This window comes from Miniopterus schreibersii, assembly GCF_964146895.1.
Source record: "Miniopterus schreibersii genome assembly, chromosome: 2".
Taxonomy (NCBI): domain Eukaryota; kingdom Metazoa; phylum Chordata; class Mammalia; order Chiroptera; family Miniopteridae; genus Miniopterus; species Miniopterus schreibersii.
The window spans coordinates 167,813,437-167,835,984 of NC_138102.1; the positions used below are offsets into that span (position 1 = coordinate 167,813,437).

The 22,548-nt window shown below is 40.0% G+C and overlaps 1 protein-coding gene across 1 annotated transcript in view; it reads left to right on the forward strand.

Annotated features, from left to right (window-relative positions):
• The first annotated feature begins 223 nt into the window (after nucleotides 1-223).
• Nucleotides 224-22,548, forward strand: part of LPCAT3 (lysophosphatidylcholine acyltransferase 3) — a 36,957-nt gene continuing 14,632 nt past the window's right edge. Inside the window, exon 1 of the mRNA XM_081128321.1 lies at nucleotides 224-728. Within this exon, the coding sequence (XP_080984447.1) occupies nucleotides 578-728 (151 nt within the window). The 5' untranslated portion in view covers nucleotides 224-577. The remainder of the gene's footprint in view (nucleotides 729-22,548) is intronic.

A 22,548-nucleotide genomic window follows, 5' to 3' on the forward strand; every position in this document is an offset into this window, starting at 1 on the left:
CCCGGAAATGCCGTTAGGAGGCGCTCGCGAAGCTGCAGCGGAATTTCCCGCCCTCTCGGTTACTTGCCCCAGTAACCCCGGCGCGCCTGCGACCGAGAGTAACCTCCGGGCGGGAGGACAAACCCCCCCGCCCCGACTCTCGCCTGCTCCGTCTCAGCCAATGGGAAGGCAGCGCACGGGCCGGCCTGACATTAGCCCTGCCCGACTCCTCCCCTGAACTGTTAGGGCCAAGTTGTACTATCACCTTGCCGTGGGCTTCAGACTTTTCCAATCACAACTCCAGTTTCCGACTCCAAGCCCCACCCCCCTGGGCAGCCCCTAGTTCATTCCCCGTCGGAGTCACCTTTGCTTTACTAACGTTCCGCCCCGCCCTCTGCCTACCTTGCTGAGTTAGGCCCCGCCCTCCAGCAAGGCCGACCAATAATCCGCAGCACCCGGCGCCACTGGGCGGGTCTGCAGCCAATGCGCACGCCGTGGGCGGGCTCCGGGCCGGAATTGGGGGTGAAGCTACAGCGTTGTGCCCACATTCGGGGCGCAAGGAGCAGAGGGGTCCCTGAGGGGGGCGCCCGGAGCTAAGATGGCGTCTGCTGCTGAGGGGGACGTGGGGACCGTGGCAGAGCTGACAAGAGTGCTGCGGTGGCGTTTCGAGGAGCTGAGCCTTAACAACTTGGCGACGTCCCTGGGCGCGTCAGAACAAGCGCTGCGGCTCATCATCTCCATCTTCCTGGGTAAGGACCCTAGTGCCTTCTTCCGCTGTCTCGCGGAGTCCGCGAGGAATGGGAACCTGACCTCCCCTCTTCCCCGAGCCAGGCAGGAGGGCTTTGTGGGGTACAGCTGTGAATCCTAAAACACCAACAGGCTATTGAAAGACAAGTCTTGTCTGGAGCCTGAGGGTGCTGTGCCCTCTGAACCTCTTCACCTTTCTCTTCGACCCCTGCTGTACCCTTCCTTTGGCCGCAAACTCCCTCTCAACATGCCATGATCTACCCTGTGTCCCCACGACCTATCCTTATTTGTCTCTCTTGAGTTCTACTCTCTGGCCATGTGCACTGCTCTCTGTTTTTAACAGGGGTTGGCAAAAGTAGGTTTACAGTCGGTCGTATGGAAAATACAATAATTAATAAATAATAAACTATGTGTTTCGTGTACTCACAACTGTAAACCTACTTTTGCCCACCCCTATATCGACTCTCACATGTGCGCTTCTTATATCGGTAGTATAGGGCCCTTAACTTAAGTATTTTATTTTAGCCCTGCGGGTCTCCTCAGCCCCATATTCTGAGTCTCTGTTTTGTGCATTGCCAGCTTATATTACACTTTCATCTCTTTTATGCCCCATTTCTAATATTTTATTCCTATATTATACTTTTTTTTTCTTGACGACCCACCTGTCATTTGCACTGGAATATCGTTTCAATTCTGGGCTTGGGAAACAGGACTGACAACCCCCTTATAAATTATCCCAAGCGATCATTACCTGTGTGGTTCAAAAGATGTGGTATATCTGAATTTGTCACAACAAGGTGTATTATAACTGGTTTATAGGATTTTTTACTGCCTCCTTCCTCCATGTTTTTTTTTTAAATATGTGGAAGCAGCATGCTGCTTAGAAACTGTGGGACCCTGGGCAAGCTACTTAACCTCTGTGGACCCCAATTTTCTTATCTATGAAATGAAAATAATGCCTCCTTGACAGGATTGCTGTAAAGTCTTGTGGGAATTCAAAGGTCAAGATTTGATATATAAATATTTGAGTAGTTGGAAGGTTTTATGAAAGGTTATGGGACTTTAGCTAGGAGAGTAGGGGTGTGGAAGAATTGCACAAACATGACTGGGACAAGAGCAGAGGGCTAAAGAACTGAATAGTATGAAGTTTGAGATAAAGTTTGGCAGTTGTGGAAGGTCTTAAATGCCAGAAGGAAGTTTGGAATTTATCCAGTAGTCAGTAGAGACATTGACATATAATATCACCTAAGAGTGTTAACCCTATCTAGATAATGGGAGAGGCATTAATTCATATTTAAACAACCTTGGCTAATATCATTGTCATTTGCCTATTATATATCAAACCAAGATGATCTTTATTTCTTCCAAATAAAGGTTGCCTTTTCCCTCCATTGTAAAATTATAAAACTTTAGAGATGGAAGGGACTTTAAGTTGTGTGACTTCCTCAGTATCATCCAGATCCAGCCCAAGTTGATCAGCACCCCAATCTAGGGTTCTTTACACTTCCCACTCCTTCAACCTTGTTTCTGACCCAGTTATTTTTGTTGGGATTGTGGCTGCCAATTAGAAGTGTTTACATTAGTTAGGAAGGTCACTGTTGAACTATAAATTGAGAATGTAACACAAGTAGCAATAAAGTATAAGAGGCAGCCTGTTAAATGGAGCCAGGCTGGAATTAGGACTTGGAATTGGTCCTTTTTGTGTTGCCAATCACATACTACCTGTGCACTACTGGTGGGCTACTTCTGTGCACTATCATGAGGCATACAACTAACTGGGAAATTGTTTTCTCTATATTCTACCCCTCCTGAGTCCCCTTGCCCATTCTACCATATCTCATATCTCTCCTTATCTCATATGGGCCACTGCCTTTAGTAACTCATAGTATTTCTCATTTTTAGATCGACTTAGGACTTCATGTTGCCTCATATCAGACATAGCTCTTCCAGGTGGATATAGAGGATTGTATTTTTTAGGAATAGGTTAAATACATACATTCAAACATAAATTGATAAGCCTGACATTTGCATGAAAGAAAGAGTGCATTCTGATGTAAATCTGTTTCGTATTGTCACTTCAGTGTATTATTGTAATCTAGAACCCTTACCATTCAGCAATGGAGTTCCTGTTTCCAGAACCCAGCTCTCTTGGGGAACTGGAATACTGGAGGAAATCCTTGTTATAGGTACCAAGAAGGCCTGTAGTCTAAAATAATTTCCAGCTCACTTTCTACTAATTCAAGATTAATTTGGGTTAAAAATACCTAAATGCAGATACCCCACAAGGAGAGTTAAGTATATCAGACATTCACATTTTAAGGTGGGGATAATTTTGAATTAGACCGTTTCATTACTATGTCCTTAGCATCTTACTTTCCCTGCTTGAATTCCGTGTACTGATCTTGGGGTGGGCTGGAGAGCATTAAAGCACTAGTTTTCAAACCTTTTTGACCGGGACCCATGGTAGAAATGTTTTACATCATGACCCAGTATACACATATGTGTAAACATGTATGTTATTTATTTATTTTTTTAAATCCTCACCCAAGGATATATTTTTATTGATTTTAGAGAGAGAGGAAGGAAGAGGGGGAGAGAGAGAGAAACATTGATGTGAGAGAGAAACATCAATCATTTGCCTCCTATACGCACCTTGATTGGGGATCGAACCAGCAACCTGACCCTTTGGTGCACCGGATGATTCTCCAACCAATTGAGTCACACTGGCCAGGGCTAAACATGTATTTTAAACAAAAAGTTTTGGGAAACAATACTTATCCTTACTATAGGCAGTGGGTTTAGCTATTTTATATTTTATTTTTAGTATTATTTATGACCTACTAATTGATTTCATGACCCATTAATAGGTTACAACAAGTAGCTTGAAAAATCCCAAGTTAGAGATTGTAATTTTTAATATTCAGTATTTCAAGGAAAGAGTAAGCTCCTGAGGACTGCTACATTGGAGTATTATGAACAGACAGAAGACTTTATTAAAGGGGTATGTGTATGTCTTGTGTACGATTGCAGGGAGCTTGTTTGCTACAAGCCCTGGTGCTGGCAAATGCTACCGAAAAACAGCTTCTCTTCAACAACTTGGGTCTCATCACTTTTAAGCATAATAAGAGGAATTGTTCCAAATAAATTCAATAAAATGTACCTACAATGAGTGAAGCTCTATGCTTGACCCTGCAAGGGCAAGGGCAGTGATACAGTATGAGTAATAGAGCTATGCACTCAAAGGTATTATATGCATTCTGTTAGGGGCTAGGGAATGGGCATGAGATAAGTACTCTAATAACCACAATAAAGGGCAGGTATCTGAGGACCATAAGAGAATTATCAGGCTTTATGAGATTTAAAAATTGGACCTTTAATGAACTTTGAAAGTTGAATAAGGTTTCAGCAGATTGAGATGATAAGACCAAAGGAACAGCATGAGCAAAAGCACTGAGGTAATAATGTGTGGTGACACTTTCCACCCAGGGAGTATGTTGGTACCCCATTGTTGATAACAATAGCTAACATTTATTAAGAAGCAGCAAGTAGTCCAGTTTGACTAAAGCAGGACTTAAGTAGAGAAGTGGTGGAAAATAAGACTGGAAAGGTAGGTTATGGACCCTTGAAAGCCCAGGTAAGAAGTTTTTACTTAAATAAGTAGAAGATAAGGAACCATTGGAAATATTTGAAAGGGGAATAATGTGACTGACCGAAGCTGTATTAGGAAGATAATACAATGAAGGGTTATTTGAAGTGGACAATAACAAGAGGTAGGGAAACTAATTAAAAGGAACATGATCTGAATAGTTACAATGGCTTGGAAGCAAGGTGGTTGCACTAAGATGGGAAAGAGGGGATCTTGTATGAGGTATTCTTGGGATACAGAATCTTTTGAAATGTAGACTCTGTAAACAATTCCACCTACACAGCTGTTCATGCCAGAAACCCAAGGATCAGCCAATCAATATTACCTCCAAATTGTATCTCAAATGCATCCACTTTTCTCCATCACCACATCCATTGACCATCTGTCACCAGAACCACCCAAATAGCCTCCTGACTGGTCTCTTATTCTGTTCTTGCCCCCTCCAGTCCATTCTCCAAAAGCAGCCAGAGTGGTCCGATCCTGTGCCTCTCCTGCTCAGAACCCTTCAGGGGCTTTCATAGATGGCTGGGAATCCCCTGCCTGCTGCTCCAGCCTCATCTCAAGCAAGTTCACAACCTTTTAGCCACATGTCCTTTTTTCAGTTTTTCAGAAAAGACATTAAGCCCTTCCCTGCCTCAGAGCCCTTGTACCTGTTCATCCCGCTACCTAGAATGCTCTTCACTCTTTACTCCCCTGACAGTCTCCTTTTCATCTTTCAAGTCTTAGTTCAAATTGTCACTTCCTATGAGAATTCTTCCCTGACACCCTCTTTAAAGTATGGTGTACTTCCTCATACTGACTGAAATTTCCTTCCAAGTATACTTTCTAATTTGTAATTATATATAGGGTATCCCCAAAAAATGTATACACATTTAACAGCTGATAGTTCAATTGATGTTTCTTTCTTTCCAGATTTAACCCATTGGAATTAATAATTATTCAAAGTGTGTGTACATTTCTTGGGACACCCTGTATTTGTAGGTGAGGACAAAAGCCACGTACGTTTTGTCTACCGCGGTACCCCAGAGCTTAACACGGTACCTGGCTTACAGAAGAGGCTCAGGAAATACTTGTTGAAAATGTGTGAATAAGTGATTTGGTGATTGATTACATGAAGGATGAAGAAGTAGTTTAAAAAAACACAACTCTGCCTGTCTGCTTGAGTAGCTGGAAAGATGACAGTATCTTTCACATATGCAGGGAGGTCAAGAGGAAGGTTAGATATTGTTCAGTGCCAGGTGGTGATCTAGTTTTGGATTTGCTTTAGGTTTTAAGTGTGTCTCTAGGTGTTGAGAATTGTGAGGCCTGGTCTTAAGCTCAGGGAAGAAGTTGGGCTAAAGATACAGTTTTAGGAGTCCATATTGGTATCATAATTGAATCAGGGAGGGAATAAAATGCCATGGAAAAGCTTATAGGAGAAAATAGAACCTAATTCGTGTTGATGGAGTATGTTGGTACCCCCTCGTTGATAACAATAGCTGACATTTATTAAGGCTTTGCTACATACCAGATATTGTTTAAAGTGCTCAACAACACCCCACCTAAACCTGCCAATTACCCATAAGATAATTATAGTACTGTTACCTCCTTTGTGCAGATAGGAAACTTTAGAGGTTAAAAGACTTGTCTAAGATCACACCTATTTCTACCCAACTCTGGAGTCCTTGCTTTTTACCTGATGCAAATAGGGAGGAGCATGTGGAGGCAGAAGATGTAAATGCCCTGATATCCTTTCCCCTTTTCACTCTATGTGGTTAAACCAAGTTATAATCAGCATATGAAATATCTCTCAGCTTCCAAAGCTGGAGGTGGCCAAATAGAGCAGATGGCCACCCTGCTTAGTATGAGTTTTCTCTAGCTTTGGCCATGACTGTGACTTGGCTGTTAGACTGATCAAAAATTGCACTTGGGGTAAGGATTCATTCTTCAGAGGTTCAGAATTAGCATCACGAGGCTTAGCAACCTTTAAAATCAAAGGAGGTTCTTCAGTTTAGTTCCCTTTGGACCAAAGTCAGGTCTGGCTCTTCAGAACTAAATCATTTTTCAATGCAAAAAGTTTTCTTTAGGTAGCATTGCAATGACAATTTAAAGAGACCAAAGCTAAGCTAGATGGACATTAAACATCATAAACTAAACAAATGGCACTTCTGACCATAATACAAAGCAGAGTCCAAGAATTCTACTATAAAATAAGGAGGTGATTAAACCCTGGGTAGCTCAGTTGGTTAGAGTGTCATCCAGATACACCAAGGTTGCAGGTTCCATCCCCAGTCAGGGCATATACAAGAAGCAACGAATGAATACATAAATAAGTGAAACAACAAATCAGTGTTTCCTTCCCTTCCCCCCCCCTCAAATCAGTAAATAAAAAAAATTTTAAAGGTGGAAAAAAAATAAGGGGGTGATCTTAAATGACTTTCAAGTCCTCTTTCCATTCTAAAAGTCTAGATATACTCTACATTTTTAGTCTATCTTTATTCTAATCCATAGCCGCAAATTTCATCATAAGCTAAACTTTCCTGTTTGGGGATTTCTTCTAAATATATTTTTCCAATTGTCTACACTCTAGTATCTTACATGGCATAAAACTTCATGTTTTGAATTCCAGTATAACTTTAATGTCAAATAGAATCATTTCTTTGCAGAGGCATGTGTAAATTAAGGCCCGTGAGATTATATGCACAAACTTGTTTAACAAAAATAATTACATACCCACTGACATTAAATCTGTCTGGGCAGCCATGAGAACTCACTGGAGGTGTTCATCCTTTTATTGATTGATTGATTGATTGATTGATTGAGAGAGGAAGGGGGAGAGACAGGAAAAAAAAACATCAATGTGAGAAACAGATCGGTTGCTTCTCACATGCATCCAACCAGGAATCGAACCTGCCACCTTTGGGTATACAGGATGATGCTCCAACCAACTGAATACCACTGGCCAGGGCAGTCCAACAGCCTTTAAACATTGGATTTGGTCATTAAAAAGGAAGTAGCATTTCAGCTGTACCTTAAAGGGTATGGAAGTTTCTAGTCAGGTAGAGATAAAAGGGGAAGCTTTCCAGCTGCAGAGGCTAATGAGCATATATGTGAAGATGAGGAAAGTGAGACACATCTGAGGAACAGCAAGTACTCCATTTTGGCCAAAACAATAAAGGATCCATAAAGAAGTAGTAGAGAAAAACTCAGTCGACCTTTCCGGGGGTGGGGAGGGGAGGCAGGGTAAGGTGGTAGGATGTGCATTGTCTTTAGAGACCTGCAGGCCTAGATGCAAATTCTGGATTAAATAGGTGCTACCTGTTTCACCATAGATAATTACTAAACTTCAGCCATTCATTTCCTCATGTGCCCAAAGGCCAATCTTGCTAAAGAATTGAGGTCAAGAGTTAGGCAGTTTATCTGATAAATAATTTTTAATTATATTTAATTTATAACAAGCAGCAATATTTTGAAACAGAATTCAAAATTTACATGATATTTTAAAAATAATATAGTCATCAAAGAAATTTCTTATTTCTAGAGAACTGCATCCTTTGTCAGATGTGTTCATTCTCCTCTTGCCTGGAAAAGTTTGAGAAGCATTTCATTGCTCATTGGGATGCTGTGAGGACTAAATGAGATAAACTGTGTAAACTATTGACCAAACCTGACCCAAGGTAGTTTTAAATAATTGTTCTCTCCCTTTCCTCAATAAGTATTCATCTCCTTCCTTTCCAAGGAGACTCCAAGTGTGGTCTTGGCACCAGCAGCATCAGCATCTCCTAGAAACTTGTTAGAAGTACAAGTTCTCAAGTCTACCCCAGATCTACTGAATGAGAAACTCTGAGGATGGGGCACAGTGATCTGTTTTAACAGCCCTCCAGGTTATACTGATCACCCTGAAGTTTACGGATCACTGGCTTAGTAAACAGTCATGCATCACATAACATTTCGGTCAAGATGGACTGCATATACAGTGGTTGTCCCATAAGATTATAATGGAGTTGAAAAATTCCTAATGATGTTGCAGCCATCGCAACATTACTCACATGTTTATGGTGATGCTGGTGTAAACACACTTACTGTGCTGCCAGTCATATAGTAGTATAGCACATGTAGTTAGATACAATACATAATCTTGATAATGATAATACACAACTATGTTATGGTTTATGAATTTACTATACTATACCTTATTATTTTAGAGTGTACTTTTTCTACTTAACAAAAAAAAGTTTTCTATAAAACAGTATGTTGTGTAACGCCAGCAGCAACCTGATATGTTGTGTTTACCGTGTCTCTTGATTGTGTCATTTTCTCTTGTGCTTGATTTAATCATGTGGTTTTGTGTAGTAACATGCTGTACAGGGCTGTAGCCTAAGAGTAATAGGCTACAGCCTAGGTGTGTAATAAACAATACCATCTAGGTTTGTTTAGAGACACACATAGATGGCTCTTTGTAAGTGATGTTTGCCCAGTGACAAAATCACATAGTGATGTATTTTTTACACCATATCCCCGTCGTTAAGCAGCACATGACTGTATTTCTTCAAGTATCTGTTTTGTAAAACTTGATGTCCTGATAGTACCTTAAACTTTTTGAAATGTCGTTGTATCTTGTGATCTTTGGAATAAACAAAATGCTCTCAGATTCTTTATGGCTTAGTTTTTCCCATTTGCTAACATCTCTTGTTCTTCAAATATTATTATTGAATCATATTATTAATATTATAATATTATAGCATTATCATTTTTATTATCATAATTATCATCATTACCTACACCATTTGTTTCACACTTCTGATGAGAAGGTTAAATATAGAGGCATTTTTTTCATAAGGTTTGGACAAATTGTTCCATCTTTTTCTGTCTTGCATCCACCACCTTGAAATAGCATTCTTCTAATTGGTCACCTCACATTTCTTAATACAATTAATAAATTGCTACCAGTAGCTTTAACAAAAATTAGATGTCTTAGTTAGGGCTGCCAGGGAGAGCTGTTCTAAGCAAACTGTCCTTCTTGTAGAGTTTTTAAGGTATGGGTGTGTGTGTGTATGTGTTTTGACATTTTCCCAGCAGTTGCTGAAGTCAAGGGCCAGGAGATATAGGGCCCACTTGGAGTTCTCTTGATGAAGCAATAATAGCTTCCTAGAGAACATCAAAGCCTATCCATAATTTGTGTAGCCCAAAAGATGTTGTATGCATCTTTATTTCTCCCTATTTGCAAAATGAGAAGGCAGGGGACAAGTAAGACACTAAAAATAAGGATAATTTCTGGATGAGAATTTCCCTTTGACCTAAAATGGACTGGTTTCAAATCTAAGTTCCTCCCTATTCAAGCAGTGGCTATGAAGGTGAGATTCATGAAATTGTGGGCACGCTGAATGAAGGAGTCTAAGAACCATGTACCACAATTGTAAGCAAGAGAGGCTTCTGATAGAAATGTCATTGCACTATGACATAGGGACAGTTTGTCAGAAAGTGGGTAGATCAGGCCAAAAATTATCAGACCCATGTTTTTGTTCTTGACTCACATAAAGTCATCACGTAGATTATTTAAGTGCCCCACTCTCACCATAGGCTATTTAAAAATAAAAAGCTTTTGTCAGTTAAAGATGCTTTCAGTACAAGTATTCATGTTGCTATGGCATTTTCATAAGAAAAGTATGCATGATCATATCTGCTACATAAAATTATTAATGTAAGGTAGTAATTTTGCAGGCAATTAAGAATTCTGGCTGGTGTGGCTCATTTGGTTGAGCATCGACCCATGCAGAGGTCACTGGTTTGATTCCCATTCAGGGCACATGCTGGGTTGCAGGCTTGATCCCCAGTAGGGGGCTTGTAAGAGGCAGCTGATTCATGTTTCTCTCTCCCTTTCCCTTCCTCTTTCTCAAAAAAAAAATCAATAAAAATATATTTTTTTTAAGTTTATTAAAAGAAAAAAGAATTGCCCTAGCTAGTTTTGCTTAGTGGTTAGAGCGTTGGCCTTTGGGCTGAAGGGTCTTGGGTTTGATTTCGGCCAAGGGCACATACTTCGGTTGCAGGCTTAATCCCTGCCCGGGTCAGCACACGAATGAGAGGCAACCAGTCGATGTGTCTCTCTCACGTCGATGTTTTCCTCTCTTCTCTCTCTGCCTCCTCTCCACTCTGAGAAAGCAATGGAAAAAATACCCTCAGGTGAGGATAAAAAAGAAAAAAGAATTCATTATAACAGGAGAGAACCTCAGAGGCAAGGTGATTCCCCTCTGCTTGACAAACTCCACCTGGACTAGACCTACTCCTGAAAGCCTGCTGTGGTGCCACACCAGGCTTTCCATACTGAGAAACAAACCCAAGGGCTTGGAGGGTTTTAGTACACAGATGGCTCTTTGTACTAAATCATCATCATGAAGTTAAAAAAAAAAAAGGAAGATTAATCTTCAAGTATTTTGCATGAAAGACCTTAACTTCATAGAAGTCTGCACTGGGTTGAATAGTGTTCCTCAAAATTCAGGTCCACAAGAACTTCAGAATGTGACCTTACTTGTAGATAGGATCTTTGCAGATGTAATTAGTTAAGATGAGGTCATACTGGACCAAGGTGGGTCCTAAATTCAATATCTAAGGCCTTATAAAAGGAGAGACAGAGGCATACATAGCAGGAGCAGGCCATATGACAAAGGAGCCACTGAACGCCGAGGATCTCCAGCTGTCACCAGTAGCTTGGAAAAAGGCATGGAATGCTTCTCCCTCTAAGCCTCCAGCAGGAACCAACCTTGCCAACACCTGATTTCACCTACTAGCCTCCAAACTTGTGAGAGACTAAATTTAAGTTAAGTAAAAAAAATCACTATAAAACTTTTGAGGATCCATGTGCATATATTGTTTATAGATCTGAGGTCCCAGGAGGTTAAAGTTTAATCGTATATTTTTATGCTCTAATGAGAAGTGGCATCCATGTAGACATGGTAAATGCCTTATGGCTTATAGCTCTTGAGGTTTTCAATTTCTGCTATGATAGCAATTCTAAACTCAGATGAACTTGGACACCACTCTGGATTTCTGTCCATAAATATAAAACTTCTGCTTGTGAGCCAGCAAGAAAAGGCCAATTGGAATAGTACCCTTTAAAGCTCCTATGCCATATACCTCAGACAAAAGTGGAAAAAATTGATTACAGTTGGAGTACAAATATACTGGGGCCCTGGCCAAAAATATTGAACCATAAAGGGCTACTAGAAATCCTCATTCTTTAGCGAAAGGGTAATCTGACTCCACTTCTTAATTCTTCATTGGCCCTTCTGAAAGACCTGGAAACAAAAGCAAAACATAGTAACTCCTAGATAGCATGCATTTATATTATTTATACCAAGAGCCTAACAGTAACTATGGGAACCCAGGTCATCATCTCAGCAGAAGCTCCAAATTTCTCCAAGTCTTACCCTCTTGTATTTTTTAAGTATTCAGCCCTGGTTTCTGGTGTGGCAAAGTTGATTGGAGTGTTGTCAAGTATACCAAACGGTTGCAGGTTTGATTCCCAGTCAGGGCATATACCTAGGTTGAGGGTTCAATCCCCTGGGGGGGCATGTATGGAAGGCAACTGATCCACGTTTGTTCTCTCTCTCTCTCTCTATCCCCCATCTCCCTCCCTCCCTTCCCCCCTCCAAAAATCAATAAGGATATCCTCGGGTGAGGATTAAAAAATAATAATAAATAAAGTATTCGTATTTTTATTTTATGCTAAAATATATAATTTTTTAACATTTTTGAAGATTCTTCCTAAATCTTAGAGTAATATTGAGATGCTAAGACAAAAAAGAATTGATCATTTCCAGCTTGGATGGCCAGGAATAAATTGGACTTCATCAAAATTAAAAACTTCTGTTCATCAAAGGATACTACTATCAAGAAAGTGAAAAGATAACCCACAGAACAAATCATATATCTGATAAGGTCTAGTATCCAGAATATATCAAGAATTTTCATAACTCAACAATAAAAAGACAAATGGCCCAATTTAAAAATGGGCAAAGGATATGAATAGACATTTGTCTAAAGAAAACATTCAGATGCCAATAAGCACATGGCAAGTTGCAAATAAACAAGCATTGCTAAGAATGCAGAGAAACTGGGACCCTCATGTATTGCTAATGGGAATGTAAAATGGTGCAGCCACTGAGGAAAATTGTTTGGCAGTTTCTAAAAATTAAGCAATTTATAGTATGACCCAGCAATTCTACTCCTAGTTATACAGTATACTTAAACAAATTGAAAGCATATTCTCACCACGAAAACTTGTACACAGATGTTCCTAGCATTATTATATTAGCTAAAAAGTGGAAATAACCCAGTTGTACCCCAACTGGTGAATGAATAAACAAAATGTTATATTCATACAGGAATATTATTCAGCCATAAAAAGGAATGAAGTACTGATTCATGCTATAACTTTAAAAACATTATGCTAAGTGAAAGAAGCCAGACATAAAAGGCCACATATTGTATGGTTCCATTTACATAAAATATCCAGAATAAACAAATCCATAAAGACAGAAAGTAGATTGATGGTTGCCAGGGGATGAGAGGAGGGTTGAATTGGGAGTGGACTGCTAAGAGGTATAGGGTTTCCTGTTAGGGTAATGGAAATGTTCTGATATTAGATAGTGGGGATGGTTGCACAGTACTGTGAATATACTAAAGTCCATGGAATTGTACACTTAAAAAAAAGAATAAGAGGGGACTATGTATGATCACAGAGGAAGAGAGAACCCAACAGACAACCAGAGGATGTGATGCTATTATCTTTTCTCCTCTTAGAATCTTAGCTGGGTCAGAAAGAGTTTGTTTTATTTGCTGAAATACCTGCTGAGAAAAAGAAGTCTCACATACCTTGTCTGTATTTACAAAGATTAGATTTGGCAACCCTAAACACAAGAAAGAAGTTATCAAGACAAGTATTTGGGAGGTTGGAGAAAGAGCAGCTAATTAGCCACTTGGCAGTTTGACAGGGCAACCCTAGGCCAGATCAAGTCACAACAGGATTAAAGAACCAAAGAACTCTTTCTCCACTGAATTCTGAGTAACAGAATTTTCTGGCATATGCTTAGTTTTGTTGTGATGGGTGATTATTTTTTTTAATAACCAGGATCTGTAGGAACTGAAGTTCATATAATCTTGGGTGCCTTCTTTAAGAAAAAAATACAAAAATACCTTACAAGTTTTACAAAAATATAAGTCGGTGTGAACATGTTGCTCTCTCCCACCTCCACCCCACCCCACCCCCATGGCCTTAAAAGGGGCCTGTGTAAATAAAGGGCTTTGAAACTGAAGCTTTAGTAGCTTCTTGGAAAAATCAGCTTTTTCCTGGGAGTCTGGTGCAACTCACAGACCTTTAGTTTTGAAAGTCGCTATAGGCTTAACTAAATCAGATCAAGGTGGGCAAAGGCCAAAATTTCCCTTCCCTAGATTAGAGGCTTGAACCTGGGGTTTTATATTTTAAAACCAGGTAAAAGAATACTCAGCCCTGGCCAGGTAGCATAATAATCTCCAGGTCCCTCCCTGCTGTCGAAAAGGGTAAGAGCTCCTTTTTTATAGCTGCATAGTATTCCATTGTGTAAATGTACCACACCTTTTTTATCTACTCATCTACTAATGGGCACTTGGGCTGTTTCCAGATCTTAGCTATTGTAAATAATGCTGCAATGAACATAGGGGTGCATATATTCTTTCTGATTGGTGTTTCGGTATTCTTGGGATATATTGCCAGAAGTGGGATCACTGGGTCAAATGGCAGTTCTATATATAATTTTTTGAGGAAACTCCATGCTGTTTTCCACAGTGGCTGCACCAATCTGCATTCCTACCAGCAGTGTACTAGGGTTCCCTTTTCTTCACATCCTCAGTAATACTTGTTGATTGTTGATTTATTAATGGTAGCCATTGTGGCAGGTATGAGGTGATACCTCATTGTAGTTTTAATTTGCATCACTGATGATTAGTGATGTTGAGCATTTTTTCACTTGTCTCTTGGCCATTTGTATATCCTCTTTGGAGAAGTATCTATTTAGGTCCTTTGCCCATTTTTTTATTGGATTGTCTTCCCAGTGTTGAGTTGTATGAGTTCTTTGTATATTTTGGAAATTAACCCCTTATCAGATGTATCATTGGCAAATATGTTCTCCCATATAGTGAGTTCCCTTTTCATTTTTTTGATGGTTTCTTTTGCTGTGCAAAAGCTTTTTAGTTTGATGTAGTCCCATTTGTTTATTTTTTCCTTTGTTTCTGTTGCCCTAGGAAATGTATCAGTGAAAATAGTGCTACATGAGATGTCTGAGATTTTACTGCCTATGTTTTCTTCTAGGATTTTTATGGTTTCGTGACATACATTTAAGTCTTTTATCAATTTTTAGTTTATTCTTGTGTATGGTGTAAGTTGGCAGTCTAGTTTCAATTTTTTGCATGTACCTGTCCAGTTTCCCCAGTAGCATTTACTTCATTGTATGCTCTTGCATCCTTTGTCAAATATTAATTGAGCATAATGGCTTGGGTCAATTTCTGGGGTCTCTGTTCTGTTTCATTGGTCTATATTCCTGTTCTTGTGCCAGTACCAGGCTGTTTTGATTACAGTGGCTTTATAGTATAGCTTGATATTTGGTACTGTGATCCCTCCAACTTTGTTGTTCTTTCTCAAGATTGCCAAGGTTATTCAGGGTCTTTTTGGTTCCATATAAATTTTTGGAATATTTGTTCTAGGTCTGTGAAATATGCCATTGGTATTTTAAATAGGGATTGCATTGAATCTGTAGATTTATTTGGGTAGTATGGACATTTTCATGATGTTAATTCTTCTAATCCATGAACATGGTATATGCTCCTACTTGTTTGTATTTTCCTCTATTTTCTTTTTCAGTGTCCTACAGTTTTCTGACTACAGATCTTTTACCTCCTTGGTTAAGTTTATTCCCAGGTATCTTTTGTTGTTGTTGTGATGGTAAATGGGATTTTTTTTTAGTTTCTCTTTCTGAGAGTTCATTATTGATGTATAAAAATACCATCAATTTCTGGATGTTAATTTTGTATCCTGCTACTTTGCTGAATTCATTTATTAAATGTAGCAGGTTTTTGGTGGAGTCTTTAGGATTTTCCATGTATAGCATCATGTCATCGGTGAATAATGCCAGTTTTACTTCCTCCTTTCCAATTTGGTTGCCTTTTATTTTTTCTTCCTATCTGATCATTGTGTCTAGGACTTCTAGTACTATGTTGAATAAGAGTGGTGAAAGTGGACATCCCTGTCTTGTTCCTGATCTTAAGGGAAACACTTTTAGTTTTTGTCCATTGAGTATGATGTTGGCTGTAGGTTTGTCATATATGTTTTTTAGTATGTTGAGGTATGATCCCTGTATGCCCACTTTGCTGAGGGTTTTGTGTATTCTTGTGTTGTTGTTTTTTGTTAATCCTCACCTGAGGATATTTTTTTTCATTGATTTTTAGAGAGAGTGGGAGGGAGGGAGAGAGGGGGAAACATAAATGTGAGAGAAACACTTTGATTAGTTGCCTCCCACAGATAGGGGCCGAGGATCGAACCTTTAACCCAGGTACGTGCCCTTGACTGGGAATCAAACCAAAAATCCTTTGGTACTTAGGCCAGTGCTCTAACCACTGAGAACATTGGCCAGGAGCTGAGAGTTTTTATTATATAAATGGGTGCTGGATTTTGTCGAATGCTTTTTCTGCATCTATTGATATGATCATGTGATTTTTATCCTTCATTTTAGAACTGAATTTCTAAACTAGATGACTCTTGATCCAAGTCCAGGGATATTCTATCTGGGAGATATTGCAGGTTCAGTTCCAGACTACTGCAATAAAGGACTATCACAACAAAGCAAGTTGTAATCTTTTTGCTGATGAAGGGTTTTGCCTTTAGTTTGTAAAAAACACAACACCTGTGAAGTACAATAAACTGAGGGTGCCTGCACTCCATCAGATAACCTGGCTAGAAGTTGCCACCATGTGGTTTACTAACTTAAAAGGAATTAAAATGTGATAAGATGCACTGAATACAGGCAACAAGGGTGTCATTTTATGCCTAAAGTAAAGGCATTTCAGTGTCTTAAAGCACCCCCAAAGTCAGTCTGGACATCTGCTGTCCCTGTTCCACTAAAATGAAGGCATGCTAGTCATTATCCTCTTTTAGCTTTAACATTCTTCTGATCTATAAATTTTTGTAAAATTTTTTAGGAAAAAATTTAAAGTAGCAAAATAACTATGTGACCATTTGAACAAGCTCTAGTAATACAGAAAAATACTATAATCCAGGTGTTCAAACATAAGGATGACATTGTTGACATCCCTTTTGCCATCTCATCAGACTTCAAATACTCATGCAGGCTTGCCACTGATGGATGACTAACTTTTCCTAGGTTAAGACACTAGTGAGAACCTATGAGTGTCTCATTCCTGTGGCATGACAATAAAGGGGATTGGTGACATCAAAGTCAGTCTTTTGTTGTGTCTTAATTTTTCAGCTTTTGCAGCAGGTTTCACCAGTCAGTTAACATGTGTATGTATCAGTCACTAGCACTAAGCTTAAGAAGGCATTGCTTACTAAGAACGCTTGGCTGAAATGGAGCAATTGAAGAATTACTTTTGTTTTGTGGGGTTTTTTTTAAATTTATTGATTGATTTTAGAGAGAGGAGGGGAGAGAGAGAGGGAGAGAGACATTGATTTGTCATTCCACTTATTTATGCATTCATTGGTTGATTCTTGTATGTGTCCTAAAACCTTGGTGTAGCAGGACAATGCTCTAACTAACTGAGCTACCCGGCCAGGGAAAAGAATTACTTTTGGTAGGACTTTGGGGTAGTTTAGGTTTAGGTTGTTTGGTTGGGTTAAGTGACTAAAAAAACTAGTATTTCTTAACCTTCATAACAGCCCTTTCTTTCTCACAAGTAACATCCACTAGTTTACCATTAAAATATCCCCTTTGTTCTTTTATTCTCAGGACATTTTGACCACTTGTTTCAGCCCCTGAATCTTATACCACAATTGCAAAAATGCTTGAAATACTCAGCTGGAGGTAACTTTCAGAAATGAACTGCTATATTCTTATTGCACAGTATGAGATTAGGGGCCTGGTATCCCCAAGGATTAGATTAACAAAGAAAGTATTTAACATTAAAATGAAGTCTTTAAATGCTTTTAGATAGGAAGATAAGCAAACATAAACATGGGTGTGCCTGTGTCTGTACACAGGTGCTATAGATGGTTATTGATAAATCAAAGAATAATACTGCTGTAATTTTAAATGCACACAGCTAGTTATTACTGATTCATTTGAAGATACCTGCCAAGTGCTAAGGTATGTGGCAAGACTATCAGAGTGGAAATCAAGTGATGTGGATTCTAATTTGAGCTATGAACTATTAACCTTCGATATGCCAGTTATCCCCTTTGGGCCTTAGTTTCTTATCTTTCTAATGAAGGGTTTGGAGTCAGTGATTTCTAAGGTTTCTTCAGCTCTAAGAATATGTATATCCAATCAATAACCAACCATTCAGCACATGACTCAGCTCTAGCTAGAGAGGATTGTCAGAATGTGGAAGGTGTATTGCCATCTTGTCCTTAATATCAACAAGGCTTAATCTGGTAAATAGAAATAAAGGACCAGTTCTGAACAAATTCCAGAGGTGAACTTCATCCCCACCTAAATGTCCATAATCTACAAGTGTCAGCTCCAGCTGACAGAGATCAGTAGGTAAGTTCTGTGCATTAAGTACCTAATCAGTTACTTATCACTTAAATAGTGTCAAGCAGGTCTTGAAATAGTAAAGTTAAAATTATCATGTGCACCTGGCCGGACGTGGCTCAGCGGTTGAGCATCGACCTAGGATCCAGGCAATTGCAGTTCGATTCCCGGTCAAGGCACATGTCCGGGTTTCGGGCTCAACCCCCAGTAGGGGGCGTGCAGGAGGTAGCCGATCAATGACTCTCATCATTGATGTTTCCGTGTCTCTCTCTCTCTCTCTCTCTCCCTTCCTCTCTCTGAAGTCAATAAAGATTTTTTTTTTTAATTATCATGTGAAAATATTTCATAAAAATAAACTACGAATAATCCATATTCAAAAGTAGTCCTATTTTCTAGTCTGTGATTCTTGGAAAAATTTAAAAGCGCAGCTAGATCCTGAGTGCAGCTTTCCTATACTGCCCAAAGTAAAATACCCATTATTTATAGTAACATTCCGTAGTCTAGAAAAATTATAACCTCCAGATGAGACTATCTCTTTTAACTAGAAATTCCACAGAGTGGCCTTAATCTTATCAGCAAACAATCCCTAAGAGCAGTGACAGGCATAGCCTTTTTTTGAGATTCTCTGTCCCCAATCCTTTATCTCCAACTATAAGCATAAATTTTGAGTTTGAGATGTGTTTCAGTCACTCTGCTTTAAGGAACCCATTGATCATCTAAACCAGATCTTCTCACAAGAAGTGAAGCTGAGGTTCAGGGAGGTGACCTGGCCCACATTGCTGAAGGCTAAGAAAGAAATGGGTACACAAGAAATAGAGGTGATGAGTTAGAGCAAGATTCTAGGAGATTGACTGCAAAAGGAATAAGTGAAAATGAACAGTAGCTAGAAGCAGCAGCAAAGGGACAAGGGTAGGGAGGGAGGGCTTAGACGGATAGCAGGGAAGGCCTATGCAGGGTTGAAGGTAGAGGAGACAATTATGTGCTAAGTGGCTAAGGCATGGACTGAGAAGGGAGACCAGGGGTTAGAATCCAGCTTCATCAATTCCTAGCTAATCAGCACAGGTTACATAGCTACTTTGTTTGCTTATTCATAAAATGAAGACAATAATGTTATTTATTATTTACCTCACGTAGTTGGTAAGAGAATTAAGTGGGGTAATGTGTGTAAAGTGCTTAATTCAATACATGATACTAAGTGTTCAATAAAGGTTAGTTTCTGGTATTGATAATAATAGTAACTGTTCTTACTGAGAAGAAAAGAATAAGGAAGTTAGCAAATAAGACTGGTATAAGTAGGAAAGCTGTTTTTGATAACTTTTGCAAAGAGAATTGTTTCTGGTTGATTGATTCTCTAATGAGGTTGGGCTGTGTGTTTCCTCAAGCCCCCCTTCTCATTCTGCTTCTCCCACACTGCTTCTCCCACGCTGTCATTCTTCCCAAAAGATGACCTACATCATCCACCCATTTCACTGAGGAAATTAAGGGTCTTACTGTGAGCTTCCTCATCTGCCGTCACGTTTCTTTGTGTGTTTGTGAATCCTCACCCCAGGATATTTTTTCCATTGATTTTTATCGAGAGTGGGGAGGGGGGGAGAGAAACGTTGACATGAGAGACATCAATTGGTTGCCTCCGTCCCAACTAGGGCTGGGGATCAAACCCAAAACCCAGGTAGGTGCCTTTGACTAGAAATCAGACCCCGACCCTTCGGTGCTCAGGCCAACACTCTCTCCACTGAGCCACAATGGCCGGGCCTGCCTTTCATGTTTCTATACGAGCCTCCTTGGCTTGCCCTCCCGTCTCAGGGGAAGAGCCGGGGGTTTCCCCACTAAGGTCAATCCTCCTTCCTATGGAGCAAATACTATCCTTTTTCACTCTACTGCTTTTCTCCTTCAGTTAAACATATGGATAGAACTTCTGTGTCTTAGAGGTTTTTCACTTCACTCTGTGGCCACACTCTCTGACCAAAGTTTACTGCCAAACTTCTTGAGTGAAATAGTCTTCATATCCAGCCTACGTTTCCCCTTTATCCACTTGCTCCTTTGTTAGCTGCCCTCCATCTCTCTGGTCTCCATATTCACCATGCTCTGCTGTTTGAGATTACTGATGACTTGACTTTGAAAGTCAGTGTCACTGCCCTCTTCCTCACCTCCTTAGGTTCTAAAACATCTGATGTCATTAAACTCAATTCCTACTGAAACAGTCTTCCTTTCTCACATGTATACACACTATCCTGATTTACCTCCTTGCTTTTTGTTTTATCTGTTTCTTTTGCTTGCACTCCCTTAAATTCAGGCATTTTCCACGACTCAGGCCTGCCCTTTTGTGGTCTTTCCCAGTGTGAACTTATCTTTTTTCCTGGTTTCATCTATCACCAACAACACCACCACCAGAGCCAGCTTTCTCCTCCAACCTTTGTGTCCGTCAGTGACATACCACCTTCTTTCTAACCTCTGAGACATGGAACCTGGAGGTCAGTGGTCTTCACATTGGGGTCCATGTACCCTAAGCGTACACAAAGACTTTCCAGGGGATACATGGGCATGGATAAGGGAATCAATTTCCAAATTTTCAACTTCTAGATATACTTCTTTGTAAAATTGGTATGCTTGAGACTGTCTGCTCTGAAGGTTCTTTCCCAATTCTCTTATAGTCACCCTTCACCAGCCTTAAAAGGGAAAAAAAAGGCATAATGGGTTGTCCCAGGGTGTAAAAATTCCACAGGACGCCATAAAAGTAAAGAGGAGCAGCCCCTTATTCAGACAACAAACTATCGCAAGCCCCTGCCTTATCTATCCATCTTAAAAGTAGAATTCAGAAGTAAGATGGTTGTCACGAGGGAGAAATATTAACATACTTATTTGAATTTAAAAATGAAGTTAAACCTCTTGACTGAACTAAGTCTGATCAAGCTGATTGGTTCACCATTTAGATTACATGGCAGACATTTTCCATATGTATTGAAAGCACATCTTCAATACACTTAACAAAAAGCACACATCATTTGCTGTTTTTTCCTATTATATCAATTTCAGGCTCTGCCTGTTCACTTTTGTTACTGTTTCACCCCTAGGGGAAAAGTCCTGAGGTGACTTATTCCATGCTCTTTCCCGTCCCTGTGTCTTTCACTACATTATTTCCCTCCCTTGGAATGCCCTTTCCTTCTCTCTTCTCTGTTCACCCTGAATGCTTTGGTTATTATTGATTGCTCTCTTCTCTAACCACTACAACCTTAGCTATTCCATGCAGTTAGCACTTATAGATCATTCTTTGATATTTGTTCTCTATCTTAAAAAAGCTCCTTAAGAGTTAAAAAGCATCTCTTACAATTTCTGCCATACCCCACTTTTTGCCTAAAGCAGTGTGGCCTCATAATGGATGCTCAATAAACATTTTATTGACTGCCTAGAATACACAGTATTTGTTTATTCACTCTGTCATCCATTCAACAAATAGTTTTGAGATCCCTTTGTACCAGGAACTATAGGCACTGAGGTACAGTGGGGGGGGGGAAATAGACAAAAATCTGTTTTCAAAAACTGGTAAGAAGTGAAATATACAGTACATGAAAGAATAATAAGTGCTGAGAGGAAAAGTACACCAGGAAGAAAAAACAGGAAGCGTGTTTGGTGGCAGATGTGGGGAACCTGTGCAATTTCAGATAGGATGATCAAGGATGGCCTCACTGATAGGGTGACATTTTAGTAAAGATCTGAAGTAAGAGAGGATATAAGAAGGGACTTGAGCATATCTGTGGAAAGAGCATTCCAGGCAAGGAACCTACTATGTGAAGGCCACACGGAACCTGCTTGATGTTCCAGGAAAGGAGAGCTTTATGGCTGGGGCAGAATGGTGGAGGCAGAGAGTAAGAAATTAGTCAGAGAACGGTGGGGTGGGGAAGGGGTGAACAGATCTACAGGTTCTGGTTGGACTTTGGCTTTTGTTGAGTGAGATTGGAGGCCTTCTGAGGTTTTGAGCAGAGGAATAAGCCGTTTAAACTTATGCTATAATAGAATCCCTGGATACTGTGTTAAGGATAGACTGAAGGGAGGCAATAGCAGAGGCCATGAGATCAATCAGGAGGTGACTATAGTAACACAGGCCAGAGAGGGTGTTGACTTGGACGCATGGGAAGAAGTGGTCAGATTCTGGATTTATATTGAAGGTTGAACAAACAGGATTTGCTTAGGTTGGGTTGAGGGTGGAGGGAAGGGAGGTCAGGAATGATGGCAAGGTTGCAGGGTTTCAGCCCTGAGTGAACAGAAGGTTAAGCTGCTGTTTCCTGAAATGGGGAAGGCAAAAGGAGGAGCAGGTTTAGTGAGGGACGTATGTCAGCAGTTCAGTTTGGGACTTGTTAAAGTTGTGATATCCTTCAGGCATGTACCTACCCAAGGAATCAAGTAGGCTATACCAGTGTGGAGTTCAGGGAAGAGGTTTAGGCTAGAGATGAAAATCTGGGAGACATC